General features: G+C 41.6%; 1 protein-coding gene and 1 long non-coding RNA gene across 8 annotated transcripts in view; one reads left to right on the forward strand and one right to left on the reverse strand.

The window, feature by feature from the left end:
* The window catches only part of Plekhm3 (pleckstrin homology domain containing M3), a 215,079-nt gene that overhangs the window by 35,576 nt on the left and 160,670 nt on the right, over positions 1–18,833 (reverse strand). For 2 of the 3 annotated variants that reach the window (XM_015481316.2, XM_048808416.1), the window contains exon 8: positions 1–6,223. The exons of the other annotated variant lie outside the window; for it this stretch is intronic. In XM_015481316.2, the coding sequence (XP_015336802.1) occupies positions 6,046–6,223 (178 nt within the window). In that variant the 3' untranslated portion in view covers positions 1–6,045. The remainder of the gene's footprint in view (positions 6,224–18,833) is intronic. 3 annotated transcript variants of the gene reach the window in all.
* Positions 6,220–18,833, forward strand: part of LOC107138649 — a 27,199-nt gene continuing 14,585 nt past the window's right edge. For 4 of the 5 annotated variants that reach the window (XR_007349453.1, XR_007349454.1, XR_001503024.2 and 1 more), the window contains exons 1-4: positions 6,220–6,450; positions 8,081–8,362; positions 9,597–9,659; positions 10,245–10,339. This is a non-coding gene — a long non-coding RNA (uncharacterized LOC107138649). The remainder of the gene's footprint in view (positions 6,451–8,080; positions 8,363–9,596; positions 9,660–10,244; positions 10,340–18,833) is intronic. The other variant, XR_007349455.1, reaches the window with a different exon arrangement.

Raw genomic sequence — 18,833 nt, forward strand, 5'->3', positions numbered from 1 at the left:
TACTTTCTAAATTGTTTATTGAGCAAGATAATTCTATATATTAAGAATGGGTGCACTTAAATTACGTGACAGATGACTGTAAAAGCAATAGGTTCTTGTCAACAGCACAACTTCAGTTTTATATTATTACAGTTACTGATATTTTTTTAAATTATGTAAACAAAAATATGGATAAGTTATGCCAAAACAAAAGGCAACATAATCCAGAAAAAAAGAACACATGTACGTTAACACATTAGCTATGACAAATAGCTTAACAGAGAGCGATACAATAGCCCAAAGCCAAAATTTTAGTCAATTCTGTACTGCATGAGCAGAAATGAGGAAAACCCATGGATCTGATGCAGGAGCCTGAGAACAAGTTGTGCGAAACTCTTCTGTAGCACCACATCACACTCTGCATTTGCAACCTAGGCATTGCTTCTCCTTTTCCCATTTGCTAGGAATAGATTTTTTTTTTTCCTTACTTCTTCGATGGTGGCTAACAGTTATTCACAGTCGAGGTCCGATAGGTGACCAAAGCCAGAACATAGGCCTCTAGTAGCACAAGCCTAATCTGATAGCTCAGTGGACTGCCCATGCCACACCGAGACATTACCATCAAAATTTACCCACGAGGCTTCCACTTCCCATGTGGAAAACAGGTGGCAAAATAAAAAGAAAATCTTCATACAGTAAAGGAAAAGAAACTCCTTGTGTTTGTGTAATTTTTGAACCTGAAAAAGATTAAGTTCATTGATTTTACTGATTCAATTCTGGATAGCTGGTTTTACTTCTCTCTCCATTGGCCTTGGTGACAAGATGACATCCCCTGAGTTTGGTTAATGAAAGCAAGCAAGCAAGCAATCAAAAAGAGTGACTAAGAAACAGTACGAAACAAAGTTAAAACCTTGATTGGTTGTGTCTCTTAGTAAAAGCGCCAATGGCACTAAGAAGCCAATGCTTGTACCACTGTAACCATGTTTGCCATGTGAATCCCTTTATGCATGAGGTTAAGGCACCAGGTTAAGCAAAGGTGGAAGGTCTTTCGTGCATCTCGGGGTATGTGGGCTGCAGGTGCACTTGTGTGAGGAGCAGCCAGCCAGGAAGAGGTGAAGGGATCCATATTTAGTTGAAGGGTCCTGCAGGCTTCAAGTGGGTCAGGTAGATAGACTAGAAGCACTAGACAGCACTATAAGGCACTCCTACAGGGAAGAGAAACAAGTGGAAAGGCCAACATGGAGAAGGGGCCACAGGCCCAGTGGTCCATTGGGTGGGTTATTAGCCGTGAGCCCTGAATCTGGGCTGGGATTCAGGACTAGGGACAAGGAAGAGCAAATGAACGAGAGAGGGGCTGGTTTGTGGTTCATGGCCAGTCAGAAGCAATCCTCACTGTGTGAGAGTTGCTGGAGGTGCCTGAATTTTCTACCCTGGGCAACAACTGGCTTCATTCAAGTGCTTTCCAACAAGATGAGCATCCCATGGGAGAAACCAAAGCAAAGCAGCAGTAATCTCATTTAATGGCCTTTCAGCACAGCAGAGGACCCATGTGAGCCATGTAACGTGGCCACTTGGAACCCATTGTAAGTAAAACCCCTGACAACTGTGGCTTTGCTTAGGAGGATATTCCACACTTATATTTGTTTTGCTTTTACCTAAAGTTTAACAAATGGCTTGGATTTGACTTCAGCCATGGACCTACAAAAACGTACTAGAGAAAAAACCCTCAGTCAGAGTTTTTGAACCCAATGAAATGAAAAGTCTGTTGATAAAAAGGCTGCTGGGTGTCAAGCCTTAACTGTCAAAACACTGTCCCACACGATAGAAATCAACATCTGTCTGTCTGGATTAACTGAGCAGGACTTATTCACCCATCCCCGGACTCGACCTAGAGCAGCTGGTTGCACTAACTTGGGTCAGAAGAGTGGCACAAGGAGCAGGACATCTGAAGTCCCTGATGCCCATCACTGACAAGTACGGCACCCAGAAAGGGAAAGCAGAGGGATTTGCCAATGACTCCCTGCATGCCAAAGAGAGCAATGTTTTTTCTTTCAGTCGTGTCCCAATTTTTCTACTTTTTCACATTATTTCAAAGTATGAAAAAAAGTAGGTAGCTCAAGAAATAAAAAGTGCAATAAAAAATTGTACTCAATCTACTATGAGAAGTAATAAAATAAAATAACATCTGTATTGAAGCCAGGCAGTATTGGAATAGAGAATTGAAGATTTATTTCATAGTCTAGTTATTTCAAAAACAAAGTGCAGCAGATAATGGAGAAGAATAATTCTGCACACACATATGAGCAGCAGCAGTGGCTTTACCCTGACTCCAGAGTGGAATGGACCTCAGATAATGCCTGTTTCTGTAATAAGTGTTCAGTGTGAGTGGCATCATGCCAGCCTCACCCTGACAATTAATTTATATGTGGCCTTTTTTGGCCAATGGATACAGAACAAAGCCCCAGGTTTGGAAGCCAAGCCTCTTTGAGGAGGTACAGAACGAAACTATCTGGTGTTAACAGCTAGGGTGAGCACTCAACATGCAGAGATGAGCATGGAGTCCAGACCTGGCCAGCACAGGCTGTGTTCAGTAATCAGATGATAGAGACACCTTGGTTCCCACTGCAGCTGAGGAGGAATCATGGCACAGTTCCTTTTCAGGAGCCTGAAGGGTACCACTGGGTCGGGCACCACAAATCCCAAGCACCAGCCATATTCTCTTTTGGGGGTAGGCCTAGTTGAAAAGAACTGAGAAGCGGTTACCCTCAGCTCCTAACAAGATGACCCTTACCACTATGACAGGAAAGTGACTGTGAGTCCTCTGAAAAGACAGTGAAGCAGAAGGGGATGTGGATTTCCATGGTTTTCACGTAGAGACATTTCAACTTTGGGAAGGGGTAGCCCCGGACAGCCACCCTAGTCAACCACTTCCTAAGTGCTCTGAGGCTGTCCTGCAGCGGTGCAAACTGAAGTCTATTTTAGGAATTGGCTTCTTTACCGGGGGGTTGGATGCCAACATTTCACCAGGGTTGGACGGTCTCACACATGAGTTTCTGGCACTGGTAGGAGGGATTTCCTCAAGTTATACACCAGGGAATGGGCCTTTCAGTGAAAAGCAGTTCCCTGAACTTGGCCGCCAGCTCTAGAAGATTAATTGGCCATTTTCTCCTATGCTTTACGTGCAGTATATTTACCATGGGATGAAAAATGGAACACGAGGAAAATCAGGTATCAGTTTGGTCTTAAGAAGTTGGAAATCCACAGACTTGCCTTTTTTTTTTTTTGACAGTTTCTAAGCAGTGGAACAATTACCTAACATTGCACCAAGGAATTTGCTAGGGCTGAAAACAGTAAGGGCGTTCATACACTCTACTACATTTGGGACTCAAAACAGCAATTTTGAATTTTCATGGCAGACCCGCTCCTAAGCTGGCTCTACTCTGTCCTATTAGATTTTGGTGGTGGTGGCAGAGTGTTGTTGTAGGCCTGTGGCTGGCACGAACAAGGCTGTCAGGGTTGTACAAAAAGGAGAGAAAACAGAAGCCGTGGGGACACAGTTCCAGTTCTGGGTAGCTGATGGTGATAGCATATTTATTTTTTTCCCTTTTGAAAATAAGCAGAATATGACGGGGATGGAAAATTCTTAGTTGTTCCCAGGGACTGCTAATACTTAGCAGAGCCCTCTAAACGGGTACTGGTAAAAAAACAAAGGTGTTTAGAGCAGGGATTCAGAATGTCACCCTTAACTCTTGTCAGTTTGATCCTGGGTGTCTGGGACAGGAAATTCTGTACATAGAGTGAAGATGTTGGGGAGGGGGCATCATACTTCCCGTCTCCAATCTCAGTGGGCTGGGAAGGCCTCGCTGACAGTTGGAATCACAGATACATTAATTACAGCGAAGGCAAAAGTAAGCTACAGCGACAGGGAGCTGGAGGCGGAGGGAGAAGGCACTTTGCCATGGGAGCACATCTGTTTTATAATAAGCAGGTCTATAATTCTCTTGTGAAAGATCATGTTCTGCTATCTTCTCTGAGGCTGGAAAATATAAATACTGTATTTCACAAAGGGGAGGAGGAAAGGAGATGATCAAATTTGCTTGCCTGGTTGCCAAGTGTCTGAGACTTTCCTCCCTTTTTCTTTTGTGTGCAACATTCTCTATAACTACAGTGTGTGTGTGTTGGGGGGGGGAGTCAACCTACTTTTCTAAGATTAAAAGGCACCATGAGGTGTCTCGTGAATAGGGCCCTGGCCTTTTAACAAGTTTCATGCCTTGGTTACAGCTACTGTATAAGCAGAACATAAATGCATGCCTGGTGCCGAACTATTAAGTTGAAATGTGTGGTCTGGGGCTGAAAAAACAGGCGTAGGTTGGGAGGCGAAATGCTTACAGCTAACTGCATAAAAGTCAGTCTGAAATGCCTCTAAATGGACGAAAGTATCATGAGCTGGTCTCTGGATGGAGCAAGGTGTGGGGCTGGATGTACCATGGACCTTGGGAACCACTGACTCTCCAGATTGCAATGGTGAAATGACCAAACCAGAAAGGCATGGGTGACATCTGCCAGGGTGAAAGATACAGGATCTTCTCATAAGGAAGACTGAGAACTGTTCCATTAGAAGCATATTTTCTTGTTCAAGAAAGGGTCAAGATAGAAGGAATGGGAGCCGTTCAGTTTCCAGTGCTGTCCTACCTGCTGTGGGTCACAGAGACTGCTATGCTGGCTCTTACCAGGGCTCTGCAGTGTGAGGCCACTATCCTGCCAAACAGCTAAGCGATTTGTTATGTTTCTTATTTCTATATGTTATTTATACTAGCACTTTTTGCTTTACTTTAAGGTGGCAATTATATATGTGTCTATCTACTTATTTAAACAATATTAGATTTAATTCATTAATTCTATTTATAAGTTTGAAATTTTCTTAATAGCTTAAAGTAGATGCTTTTCAAAATGATACTCTGATTTCTTAAATAATTAAAAAATGTAGAAATCAAGAGTGGTTAAATCGACAAAGATCAAAATGAAAGTGCAGTGAACATTGAGAAATAAAGCATTTCAAAGGCCTGGGTAGAAACTGCCCACACAGGCAGGACTCTGTGAAAGGAAATTGAAGCTCGTCTCCTCCCAGACACAGACCGTGTACTCCACCTACGAGTCTAGGCTCCGATGTCTTTAATGATGATCCTAGGACATTTTCTCCAGCCAGCACCATGAAAAAATCATAACAATCACCCACAATACCCTTGGAAAACTGTTTTAAGAGAGTCACATTTACAACCTGGCAAAAATGGTGGAGAGTCACATCATTAGGCAGGCATTGGGACTTGTAGTGGCAAACAGACCAACATACAGTTATTGGTCACAGAGTTCTCCTCTTTACTCAGGAAAAAACTTTCTGAGATTAACTTTAAAACCAGAACCAGCTTTCCTCCTGAGTTAGAGCTTCACTCTCTGTCAGAGGAAGCACACTCTCCCAGCTTCCCACCGTGCGGCTCTGCTGGGATGATCCCCACCTCTGTCCAGGACACTGGTCCTGGAAGAATCCAGGAGCATTCCTGTGTTTGGAGATTTCCTAATGAAACAGAGCACGATGGTGCCTGCCTCAATTCCCTTGGCTTCAGAGAAGGCTAAAAATAAATAACTCAGAAAAATACCCGAAGTTCTGTTGCTCTGCAGGAAATGCTTCTTCCCATGTCTTGTGTAACAAAATGGTCCTCAGAGCCAAAAAAGAAAAAGAAGAAAGAAATAAGAAGAACTTAAAAAAAAAAAAAAAGGTCAGAACTATACAGCCTTGTGTGTAAACCAGGTTTTGCTGGGAGCAAGCAGCTGAGATTCATGGCCAAGTGTAACTCAGCAATCGGCAGGTTTTCAGCCACAGCAGCTCTGTGGACCTGTTAGACAATGATTTACACAGGACCTACGCACAGGACATACAGTGTGTATATAAATAAATAAACATATATATCTACATCTAGCTGAAGAGGGTGCTCTTCCTCACAGGGGTGTAGGTGTCCCCTCGGAAGCCTCTGGCCAGGTCATTACAGGGTGAGTGGCCTGGACGGCAAGTCAGGTGTTCTGGTAGGACAGCTCGAACATGGTGCACGCCTCCTCCAGGCTCTCGTCCACGTTCAGCCTCTGCCAGAAGGACTTCTGCTTCTTTTGCAGCTCTCTGCGGACGCACCTCGGGCAGGGGACAGACTTTTCTTTGCATTCAGAATGGAAGACGGCTCCACAGCTTTCACACCTGTGAAAGCCAACCAGCGACACGATGTGTGAGAGTGAAGAAGGTGACACGCTGAGGTGTGCGGACTCAGGGAGCAGATGGGGACACATCTACTATCCTGGACATCCCTGCCCACAGGAGGAGAAATGGCGGGGAATCAGCAGGTGTCCAGTGACTATGTTATCACAGCGACAAGGGGCAGCACTGGAAGATCCATGCACCTGTTTTCTCTCCACTGAGGAGGAAAGGTGGGTAGTGACTCTAGGAAAAGTGACAGAAAATGAGAATTGCTTGGATAACCAGAAACACTTGCACCTCACAGCAGGCTGAGCACCACCTCTGTGAGGATACAGCTTTCTACTTCTGTTATAATGAGCTAAGTGGTCCTCTGTTAACTTGCTGCCTTGATTTGACAGTTTGAGGAGGTAAAATGACACATTTCCATTCTCTCAATGATGTCCTGGGGTCTATTACTCTTTGTCAATTTTTTTTTGAAAAATTAGGATAAAGCTTCCCACTTTCTAAAGCCTACCTTGACAACATAAGAATGAACAAGGAAGCCCCAGAGAGTAGGAAAGAAAATGTGTTCTTTTCCCCAATGACAGGACAGATATTGTAATTTATGGAGGGGAGACATTCCAGGTGGATGACTAGTTTGTTGTTCAGTCTAGTGGAAGCCTGCACAGGAGTCTGAATAGCTTGTTTTTACTGCGAAGTTTTTAATAATGACTGACAAGCTCAACTATAGCTGCTCCAGTGAGTGGCTTGCTGATGTGGATCCAGTTCTCAGCTTTCCACACATGAGTGACAAGCAACTTTCACCTCATCCTAGGAGCCCATGGAATCGCCTGTATTATTCTGTTCAGTTAGCAGCAGCCAGTGGGGGGGGGGGTGTCCAGCACTGGACTGGGTTTAAAGAGGGATTGAGGAACCCTTCTTCCAGGTCCCATCCACCTCAGCCTTCTTTGTTTTTTCCCACAGGACCTCTAGTTTCAGTCCTGAGCATCTGCTCAGGATCTTGGGGGTGTTATTTCCTAGTCTGCCACAACTTGTCCCTTGCACCATTCAGGATTCCTATCTAACCTCATGTCCTGGAAAGGAGGCAGTCACTTGGCAGGAGACATTAGGAAGGAGATCTAACTGAGAGACAGCAGATAGGGGCTTCATAGCACCCTAAGGTCCTCATGCCCAGGCTCGGCTCTCCAAGCAAAGGGAAATGCAGTGGTGGGTAGGAGAGCAGACAAGGATCTACAAATCACTTCCCACTGTTGGCCACTGATATGGATTGAAGTGTGTCCCACTGTAGTCCATATGTGGAAGCTCAACCCCCCAGTGTAACTGCATTTGGAGACATTGTGTTTAGGCAGTATTAGTGCAAGGTTGGGATCCTGATCCAACAGGCACAGAACCTTAGAAGAGACATCAGAAGGCTTGCTCTCAGTCTCTCTCTCTCCCTGTGCCTAAGAGGAAAGGCCACAGGAGGACAGGGCACCTACAAGCCAAGAAGAGTAGTCTCACTAGAAGCCAATCCTGCCAGCACCAGATCTGAAATTTCCAGCCTCCAGATCTGTGAGAAACACACTTCTGTTGTTTAAGCTGCCCAGTCTGTGGTGTTTGGTATGGTAGTCTGAGCAGACTAAACAATGCCCTTGAGCAAGTTACTTCACCTTCCAGGCGCCGGTTTCTTCATTTGCTAAATGGAGGTAATATCAGCATCTGTCTTGTTGGGGTGCTGAGTGCCTAAAATGAGATCATGGGGAAGGTGCTTGGTATAATCCCTGGTACAGGGCACACTGGAACTGCCCCTTCCAATACCCCTCAGGCTGCCTGCTGTCTTTCTGTGGGGCGTCACTGCAGACTTCACCTGTGTCATTGCAGGGACTATCTTCACCTATGTGACCAAGGACACCTCAATCAACCCCCTCATTTCACAGATTACAAAACAGATTCCAAAAGGGTTAGTCATTGTCTCCTGGGGACAAAGTTGAAGACAGTTGTGGCTGGAACCCAAGGCTCCTGGCAGCCCAGCCATGTCTCCCACTGAGCACCAAGCTACTTACTGGCCATCTGAGTAAGCACATGTGCCCTTGTGCAGGGAAACATAGGGCTCCGAGTCAGAAGACCTGTGTTGAATCACAGAACTTTCTTTGTAGCTGAGTGGTAAGTTATTACTTTCTTGGTCTTTATAGCATGCTGTTCATGGTGACCTCCTTCCTACTCACTGGGTTGCTGTGAAGCTAAAATGAGCAAATATGTGGAAAGCCACACAAATGGTGTGTGACATCACCCTTCACAGGTGACTCCAGTATCCACCTCCTTGACACTGGAGGAATACTGGATATGGCAGGGTCACCTCTAGTCTCTCCCTCTCCCCTCCTGTCTGTGGGGATGAAGGTCAGACCCAGGTCTCTTTTCTTGACAAGCCCTTCCTCAAAGGCAGTGGCTTCCCCTGCCCATCACACCTCTGTAATCACCTATCACTAAAGTGACACTAATGGTAGCTTTATCAAATAAATTTCCTCCTTTATGCCCCTTTTGTCCTGCTGGGTAATTTGGGGATTTATACATCCAGGGATGTGGCCCTAGGGCAGTGATTGATGAAGAAAAAGGGTCCCTTCAGTGCCACTCCCTTATCTCTGCTGATACCAGGCCCAAGTGAGTGAAGAGATTGAGTGTTATCGGATATTTCTGGTGCAAAAACACCCATAGGGTTATGGAGGGATCGAATGCACCTGCTCTTTCTATCCAAAGGTCAGTAACTGAAAAAAAGTATGAGATAAAAAATTAATGATTTCAAAATAGAACCAAGTCCAATTTTCTAACAATTTGTAACCCAGCAGGCATCTTTTCAACTGTAGTATGGATAGATTGATTAATGAGCTTCCCCAATTCAGACAATCTATAGTTAATCCTCCCCCACCCTGATTTTCTTTTCAAAGGAAAAGAAAAAGGACAGGAAAAGGAAGGAGAAAGAAATTGCTTTATGACAAAATTTTTGGCTCTCTACATACACAGAAAAAAGTAACATGCTGGAAAAATAAAGCATTTACATTAAAAACGTAATTTATAGGTGTGCTCCCCTTTGAGAACAGGACTTTATTTAAAGGGATTTTTTTCACTTGAAAAAGATTCACTGGCATCAGGGGGCTGCACACACACCTGTAATCCCAGTGAATTGGGTGGCTGACACAGATGTGTTGCAAGTTCAAGACCAGCCTTAGCAACTTATGAGGCCCTCAGCAACTTGTCTCAAAATAAAAATATAAAGGCCTGGGGATGTGGTAAAGTGCCTTGGATTCAATCCCAAGAACTGGGGCGGGGCGGGGGGTAAGATTTGCTGGCTTCTGAGTGTTTTCTGTTTCCTGACTGTATTTATTTATGATAAACTTTTCAGGAACATGTTTTTCATATAAGGCCAATCTACCAATGTAATCATCTCTGCTGAAAATTGCAACAGGTAATGAAAGAGAAATGGCTTTTGGTGTTTCTGTAGATACAACCAATGAAAGCCACATCTTCACGTCAAAGTCATCATCCCGGCAGTAGGCAGCTTCCTTGCTCTGTGGCTGCTGCTGTCCACCACAGAGAACAAAGCCCTTACGTCCTCCCCTCCCAGGGTCATAGAGGGTACAAGTGCAGGGAGACATGTTTGCTATTGACCAAAGTCAGCCATGGGGTTTTCCACTTTTTCTTGAGCATATCCATTGCTTCCACTTAATCAAGGACATCAACCTCAGCATTATTAACCTTTTTAATCAGATAGTTCTTGGATGTGAGGGGCTGGCCCGGGTATCATTAAATGTTAAACAGCATCCCTGGCCTTGACCCTGCAGATGCAAGGAGCAGCATCTCCCATTCCAAGTTGTGACAACCAGCAAAGTCTCCAGACACCACCAAATGCCCCTGGGGAACAAAATCATCCCTATTGAGAGCCACTGGCCTAATATATCTGAAAAAGGCATCACCAGGGGGTGCCCAAGNAAAAAAAAAAAAAAAAAACTCTCAGTAACATCTTTTTCTCTCCAAATTTTCTTGCTCTAAGGTCTGTGGATGAATTAATGTGAATGTGGCTTTCCTGCTTCCTCCTTAGAAAGTCTCAAATTGAGAAGCTGGGACAAAATGAGATGGGGCTTTAAGGTATTATGCATTATTTTTATTTATTTGCTTTAATCAAACTATAAAATAGCATATATAAATTAGTATATATAGCTGTGACTGTAAGAAGTGTGGCCAAAAGGAGCTGACTCTGTCCCTTTCTCAAAAAATTCCAGACAAACATTGAAAATTCCTTTAAGGCTTCTCCCAGCCCAACCATAGTGTATACTCACTTTACCCAAGGAAAAAAAAATAGGATTGTTAAACATGAGCTTGTGTGAGTTTGTGTATGTATGAGAGAGAGAGAAAGAGATAAGAGAAGAGAAGAGAAGAGAAGAGAGAGAAACAGTAAATGCTGGCTGGAGGCAACACCAGCTTAGCACCCTATATGAAGTGTTTGTTAAATTACTGGAGTGGCTGCAGTGGAGGAAACTGGGTGCATGTTAGGCTTGGACACACCATGACAAATGGTACTAGGACAGAGAGACTGGAGTTCTGCTTCCATGGAAGCTGCAGGGGACCACACTACTAATTATCTGTGTGTGCCCTGGCAAACTGGTCCCCTTTCTTGGGATAAGTTCAGGGGAGCATCTCCATCATTTCAGGGAAACACAAATCTCACTTTGCATCTTAGCAAGTACATCATGGAAGGAGACTGTACATTTTATGAACAGTCTTTGACCTAAAAATTAACTTACTGACCCATGGTAAGTAAGGCAGAGGTTCACAATCTAGAAACCAAGAGATTGAACAGACACGATGTTCTTATTATGGTATCAAATTCAGGAAAACAGTCCTGCTACAAACTATAGAACTAAATACGTTCAGGGGGGAAAGGTTTGCATCTCAAATATGGCAAAGAAGCAAGAATTCCTGGCTGCAGACAGTTTCCTGTTCTGGAATGCTGATGATGTGAGGCCAATTAGAGACAGGCTCGATGACTTTGTCTGCACCCTTCCAGATTCTGGATGCACTCAGGGAGGTCACAGGAAACTGCTAAAGGCCTCTGCCCTGAGCTGAGGTCACTGAAATGCTTCTGCTCTGTTCATGTTGGGTTTTCTTCCTGCTGTGTTTTTATTTTTGGCCCAGGCAATGGCTTCAGATTTTTCACTTGGATTGAAATTTAGGCTTCAGTTTGGTTAGATCTCTGATGAGCAAAAGGCCTGCAGAGCAGGGCTGAGCTTTGGCTGATTTCCACTTTGCAGAGCCCACACGAATAGGGTGGGGTGCAGAAATAAGTGCATGCTATCAGGCATGCGAGTGCGGTTTGTGTAGAGCGACTATGGAAGGTGCCCATATGGCCACTAGCTATTATTGGCTTTTCCAAGAAATCAAGATGATTACTTAAATGTCTTAGTTAAGGAAAGTAGTTATTGGGGCCTGGCTATTTTAATGTATTGGGTTGGTGCTTTTTGCTGTTATTGTGTAAGTAAATGAACATAAGCAAACAGTTTGTAATTTCCCTAGATAGGAAATCAGCTAGTGTCATGTATAGCTTAAACCTGTGTGTTACATATGTGCTATGTACATACTTACATACACTTTGGAAGAATACACAGAACATTTTACTAAACATTCTCAGGAAAAAAAATTAAAATGATTTAAACAAATGTTAAGATTTAATACAATTTAATAGAGCTATTCTCCTTGGAGGAATATGAAGATTAAAATAATGAAAGATTAACATAAATGTCAGAAAGAATTGATTGTGGCTGGGTGCTGAGGACCTAGGAGGAGAGTGCAAGGCCTCAGAGAGGCTTCCTGGGGTGCCATCTCTAAGAAAGGTCTGCCCTAAGCTGACCAGGAATCTGGACTCTCCAAATACCCCCTCTGTTTTGCTTGGCAATGCAAGAGACTTAGGGAAAATAGGCAGGATGGGGAGGACATGAACAAGAGATCTAGAAATCTTGGATTACAAACAATGGAGCCATGCAGAGGGGAAAACAGACTACATTTATCACATTTGGGATTGTTTATGGTATATGCCTCCCAACTTTGGCTTAGGGCAGGAGGTGGGAGGTGGTAGGATTAAAAATGTATCTATATGGTTTGACTGGAATTGTATGAGACTGGAAAAGATCCAGTTCCTTTGGCTAAGTCTGGCAAATTTAGGTGCCTATGTGCTAGTTTGAAAAGCTATTCCATGGCTGGGGCTGTAACTCAGTGGCAGAGTGCTTGCCTTGCACATATGAGGCACTGAGTTCGGTCCTTAGCACTACATAAAAATAAACAAATAAAATAAAGACATGCTGTCTATCTAAAACTACAAAAAAATTTAAAAAAAGAAAAGAAAAGAAAAGCTATTCCATTAGTTCTGAATGGCAATGCAAATACAGTAAGAACAAAATTAAAAATTTAAACTAAGCAACATCTGCCTGGCCATTTGTCTATGTTTTTACATAAATTATTATCTTTTTAATCCCCACAATAGCTTTCTGAGTAAGGTATTATTTGTTTTCCCATTTTTAACAGGTCTGTCTGCAAATAATTAGATACAATATCAAATAATAACCAGAGTGAATACCTGAGTGAAAACTTTGGACTTGATTCCAGTCTTTGATTTGAAATCTGGCCTTCCTTCTCCTGGTACTAGCTACAAGGTCCTTTAAGTTATTCAACACATACCTAAATACCTGCTAAGCCTCAAATCTGGGAAGGACAATTGGTATGTCCTGCAATGATCTTTTTATCTGCCCTTTAAGCCTGAGGCAATTAAGGAGGGTTTTTTTTCTGATTGCAGCCCACAAAGCATTTGGCTTTCACAGGTCTTGGACTTTGAGTTTGTAAACCAAGCTCAGCTAATACCTTTGAAAAAAGCTTTACTTAAAATCTGGCTTCAAAATAGAAGGCAAACAAGGGTTAATTAATTCATTTGTTAATTTGCTATCCCACTGGGGTCATTAACTGTCATCTTTTGTGCAAATGCTTAAAAAATGCTTCCTGCTAATCTATGGGTAGTGACAGGACTTCTCAGTCAGACATATATGTCACACATTATATGTGTACAAAATCATAATAGATTTGAACTCAATGTACAAGGTTTTTTTGGGATCTGGAAACCACTGATGTTTCTGTAACTGCTAAGTTTTTATTTTAAGGTTCACCTGGAAGTTCCTATCATTTTCAAATAACAAGTGCCCACCTTTTCTTGTGATAACTTCAGGAAACTCTGTTTACTATTAGAGATTATTACTGTTACTGGAGTGGCTGCAGTGGAGGGAACTGGGTGCATGTTAGGCATGGAAACACCAAGACAAAAGTAAAGGAACTACAGGAAGATTTAAATATTTTCTACCATTGCTGGAAAAGCCAGAATTTATTATAATTGTAGCCACAGAAAACTATAAATAAGAGCAATGGTTTGCTGTAAAAATTCCTAAAGTTGTTCAAAATTCCTTAGAGCCCATGGGATGTTTAGAAATGTCTTGCTACATCTAAGACAAAGGCAACTGTATATGAGACTATTGTTAGGCAAATGCAGATTAAAACAAATAATCTTAGTTTATACATGTACTTCTGTTGTATCACCTTTTAAAATGCAAAACTGAGAAATTTAACTGTCATATTTTGAAGTATGCCTTTTAAAAGAAACAATAATTTATAATACTTATAATAACAAACTCTAAGACACTGAATGGGAGTCACTGTTATTTACATATTACATTTGAGTTTCAAAGTACAAGGCGTTTAGCAGAGCCAAAATAAAAGCAATTTTCAAGCATGGTACATTAGAAAATGCGAAAGTCCAGAAAATAAGACCAATTTTATGAGCAGCATGATTAATTGCTTAGGAATAAGTTATTGGTCATTAATGCACATTTTAGGAGAAAGGCAGTCAAATAAAAGGCCTGAAGAATTTTGTCATTATTTTAGATTATTCCCTTATTTGTCTCCTGTCACCAACATGACTCCCTCCCTTCTCCAGTGGTGATGGGAATGGTACCCAGGGCCTCACCTATGCCAGGCAAGTGCTCTACCCTGGAGCTGCTTCTTCAGCCCAAGACAGTTTCTTAACAAGATGGCATTACAGAGTTTTCTAACACTCAATGTGTTCTAGGCTAGTGGTGCTAAGAAAAAGAATCTCAAAAAGAACAACACAGTCCCTCATGGGGGAAGCCTTTAGCTTAGGCTGCAGGGACAAGCTGTGCTAACCAATACCTTGGCTCTTTATCTTTCATTGTCTCTGGGTGGTGGGTGGCCTGAGCAAAAGCTGCAAATCCCTCTGTGAGAAAAAGTGAGGTGAGACACCTTCAGGTGGGCTTAGCCTACGACAGAGGCACAGAAGCGTTAAAATCACCCTTAGGTGCCTTCCAAGGCTAGACCCTGACTAAATTTCTTGCGTTTAAACAGACCATCTTAAATATGCTCTCAAGAAAGCTGAGGAAGGGAAAAGTCCTCTTTCTGGCTGAAGCTTGGACATGCATGCATCAGATCTTTCCAAATCCCCCCACCGCCCACCACTGTGCTGCTCAGCTTTGCTCCCGACCCCACCCTCTCCTCACTCTAGACACTGTGTCTTCCCTGCTGCCAAGGAAAATTCACTTGTCTCTTCATTCTAGATTTGGAGGATTTTCTTTCCAATCACAGATATAAGCTGCCTTCCCGCCAAGTCTTTTAATTTCATAAATGTCCTTTTCCTCTACCATCAAAGATTTTCTTTCTAGAATTTACAAGGGCATGTAAATTCGTTTTTTGAAGAAAGGCTTTATCATACTTCACCTTCCCAACTCTCAAGGCCAAACTAGATCTTTAGTTTAAGTAAAATCTGTTCAAGTTAATGGTTTCCAATGTTTCTAAGACAGGCTTTAGGCAAATCTCAGGGTCATTATTAGCAAGCTTTTCTATTATGTTATTGGTTCTAAAATAAGAAAATTCCCACATTTCTGTGTTTTACATGAATTACTTATTTTAATATTATCTTTTTGAATTTCTTTTTTTAATATTCTTTTATTGTCGATGGACCTTGTTTTATTTATTTTATGAGGTTCTGAGAATCCAACCCGGTGCCTCACACATGCTAGGCAATCGCTCTACCACTGAGCTACAACCCCAACCCCTTTCTTTTCCAATTTCTAATCAAAAGGCTGAACATTCTTCCTGTTAATTGTTTTGGTGAGTTCTAACAACCATGCCCAAAATAAATGGGGCTCCACAAAAGGTAGAGCCTTTTGTCCTTATGGATGGTTTGTAAGACTCTCAAATTTCAGAGCTAGTGCTGTGGCAACAGGCTAAGGCAGAAAAGGCACTGCATGGAGATTCAGGAGGGAATCTTAGTGGCTACAGTTGTGATGTCAGAGGGGCTTCTAGCCTCAATGGAGGTGGGAGTCATGGGAAGATGATTGCTAAGCTCCCTCTAGCTCTTCAGAGGTTCTATGCTCCAGTGTGATTCAATCCAAATAGCAACTTTTATACAGAGTGTGAACATTTATGAACTGTACCTTTATCTCTATAATAAGTATTCTGAAAGCATCAGGAACTGAATGAGTGGTAATAATGATAATTATTATTTTTTGTAGTACTGGGGATTAGACCAAGGGGTGCTCTACCACTAAGCTACATCCCCAGTGCCCCCTCCTCTTTTTTTGAGACAGTGTCTTGCTAAGTTGCCCAGGCTAGCCTAGCACTCCTTGCCTCAGCTTCCCAAATAGCTAGAATTACAAGTTATGCACCACTGTGCCTGGCCTGAGTGACAGTTATTGATAGTTGTAGATCTCACGTGCAGATGCTTCCTGCTGTAACACTGCTGGGTGGTTTAATATTAAGAATACTGAAGGTGCCTAATAAAGAGATGATAATAGAATTAGATGCTGACATTAAAACAAAAAAAATAATATATTTTTTAGTACATATATATTTTTAGTTGTAGATGTACACAATACCTTTACTTTATTTGTTTATTTGTATGTGGTGCCAGAGATCGAACCCAGTGCCTCATGAATGCTAGGCAAGCTCTCTACCACTGAGCTACAACCTCGGCCTGGAAACAAAACAAAAAAATTTTAAGTAATTTTAATGACATAATACTATTAGGCTCCTAAAATTAATTGTATAGAAAAAGTCTCAAAATATCATAAACATATACTGACAAAACAAAGATACTACTTTACCTTTTCTAATCCTAAAGCATAAAACAGTTCATTTCAAAACATGCTGCTCAATCTGAAAAGTCAACATTTTTGTATGGAAAGGTAAATACTTCTTCTTTTCCCTATTGTGTATTCAGGTTACTTATTTACAGTCTCACTGGCAAAAAAGTATACACTAAAAAGTGACCCAAAAGATGTTCTGTAAATTAAATTATCTAAGTAGCTTAGCAAAGCTCAATTTTTTCTTTTTAAATATTTTTAATTGTAGATGAGCCTTTATTTTATTTATTTATATGCGGTGCTGAGAATTGAGCCCAGTGCCTTACATATGCTAGGCAAGTGCTCTGCCACTGAACTACAATCCCAGCTCAAAGCTTAAATTTTTGACATGGTCTCTCTCCTGACAAAGTTTCTACTGGCCCAGTAAAACACATCTGCTCCTGACATATGATAGATTGTTAGCCATCACTCAATAAATTACTCATATCTTAGTAATGTCTACTTACGTAAAAATTTTCCTGAAATCAGTTTGAAAGTTATTTGAACAAATTATGTTAACAACTACAGATTTGCAAAATTAAAATAAAGCAATTAAAAGAATTTTTGTTTTGTTACCAGGGATTGAGCCCAAGAGTACTTAACCACTGAACCACATCCCAGCTCTTTTTATTTTTTGTTTTGGAAAAGGGTTTCACTAAGTTGCTTAGGGCCTTTCAAAATTGCTGAGACTGGCTTTGAATTTGTCATCCTCTTGCCTCAGCCTCCAGAGCCACTGGGATTATGGGCATGTGCTACCACATCTGGCAAAAACATATATTTCTTCATGGAGCTTACAATCTTTCAAAATGGTGGCCTGAATGACAATCAGAATTTGTATTTTAATCTCTTTGGGTTAACAGTATTAAAATCAGTCAATTTCACTGAAAGCATCATGACAAACTATCAGACAAATAAAAAATGCTAAGCTATGGAGTTGAAGCAAAGCTCTTATATCTTTTGTCAATGAGAATTTTAAAAAATGCAATATGTTTGGTATGTAGGCACACAGGGGTGATGGCTTGTCAAAGATCACATGGCAAGTTAGTGGTAGAGTTAGGAATGACATTTAGACCTCTTTATCCCTTTTCCCAATCCATGTACTAGTTTGTCTCCATATATTATAAATCTTAATGATCTTAGAGCCAATTACAATTTTTTCCTAAAAAGTACCCATCAATAAAAACTTGTAGATTAAATATGATTATTTTCCTGGGTCAAATATAATGTGATAAAAAGCTATATATAAAATTATATATTAACTATCATTTCAGTTTCATATATGTATGTATATAGGTAGAAAAAGAATAAGTCATAGAGAATTTCTTCATATTTTTGTGTACTTTTCAAATTTTTATAGTGACCATCAATTAATTCTATAGTTAGACAGTTAAAATATGAGTCAAATAACGAAGAACACTTCTCTAATAAAAATTAGGTTTTTGGAATGCTTAAAGATAAGATGATTAACATAATTAACATAATATTAACCAAACATCTAACTGGAAGCTTGGTAAGAAACACATCTAGGTGGAGATGACAGCTGCTTACTAAAATGACCTAGTGGCCTCTGAACACAGAGGTGGCCTCACCAGCTAGTACTGTGTTTATAAATGCACCATATTTATCAAGTATCTTAATGGCATAAAGGGTCAGGTCAGCCCTAAGAGTTTCCCAAATGTCTGGTCTGTGTTAGCAGACATTCTGAAACGTTTTGACAAGTGAATATAGGAGCCACCAGGCCAAGGTGAAATGTTATTTACCAAGTTACTCTTTGACCAAAGTTAAAAACCAGCATTGTGCTGAAGAGTTTTCAAAGAAAACCTTCACTGATATAACAAATACATTAAAGAATGGGCAGTCATATGGCCTAAGAGGAGTGGAATCCCATCCTGGTTCGTCATGGCCCTGTTTCTGCCATATGAGTTTTCTGGGCTTTGGTTTTGCCCTTCCCAAAATGTCTAGATGTTTCCACAGTCCCTTCCACCTTGAATGTGGATAATTCTAAATCACAGGCAGGAGGCTATCCTCCACCGTTGGTGCTAGAAGACCATCGAGAAAGTTCCTCAAAACACTCTTCTTTAATTTGAGAGAGAGAGAGAGAGAGAGAGAGAGAGAGCGCAAGCAATAAGCAGATGGAAGTTAGTGCTTCCCCAGAAAAAGTACCTATGAAGAGGAGTCCAAATGTCCTTTAGCTGTTTCTAAGATCCCACACCTCATTACGATACGCACTGAGTGGCTGCTTCCCAAGAAAAGCCACAGAAAGGAAATATCATTAAACGAGTATATACATTGGGGGAAGCTCTTCCCTCCAGTAAGCCTGACCGCTCAAAGCTGTTGTCCTCAATTGTTGAACGGGATGTAACAAGACTGCCAAGCACAGCCCACAAACCTGCTAATTAGGTGCACTGACA

This window comes from Marmota marmota, unplaced genomic scaffold (assembly GCF_001458135.2).
Source record: "Marmota marmota marmota unplaced genomic scaffold, marMar, whole genome shotgun sequence".
NCBI classification, from domain to species: domain Eukaryota; kingdom Metazoa; phylum Chordata; class Mammalia; order Rodentia; family Sciuridae; genus Marmota; species Marmota marmota.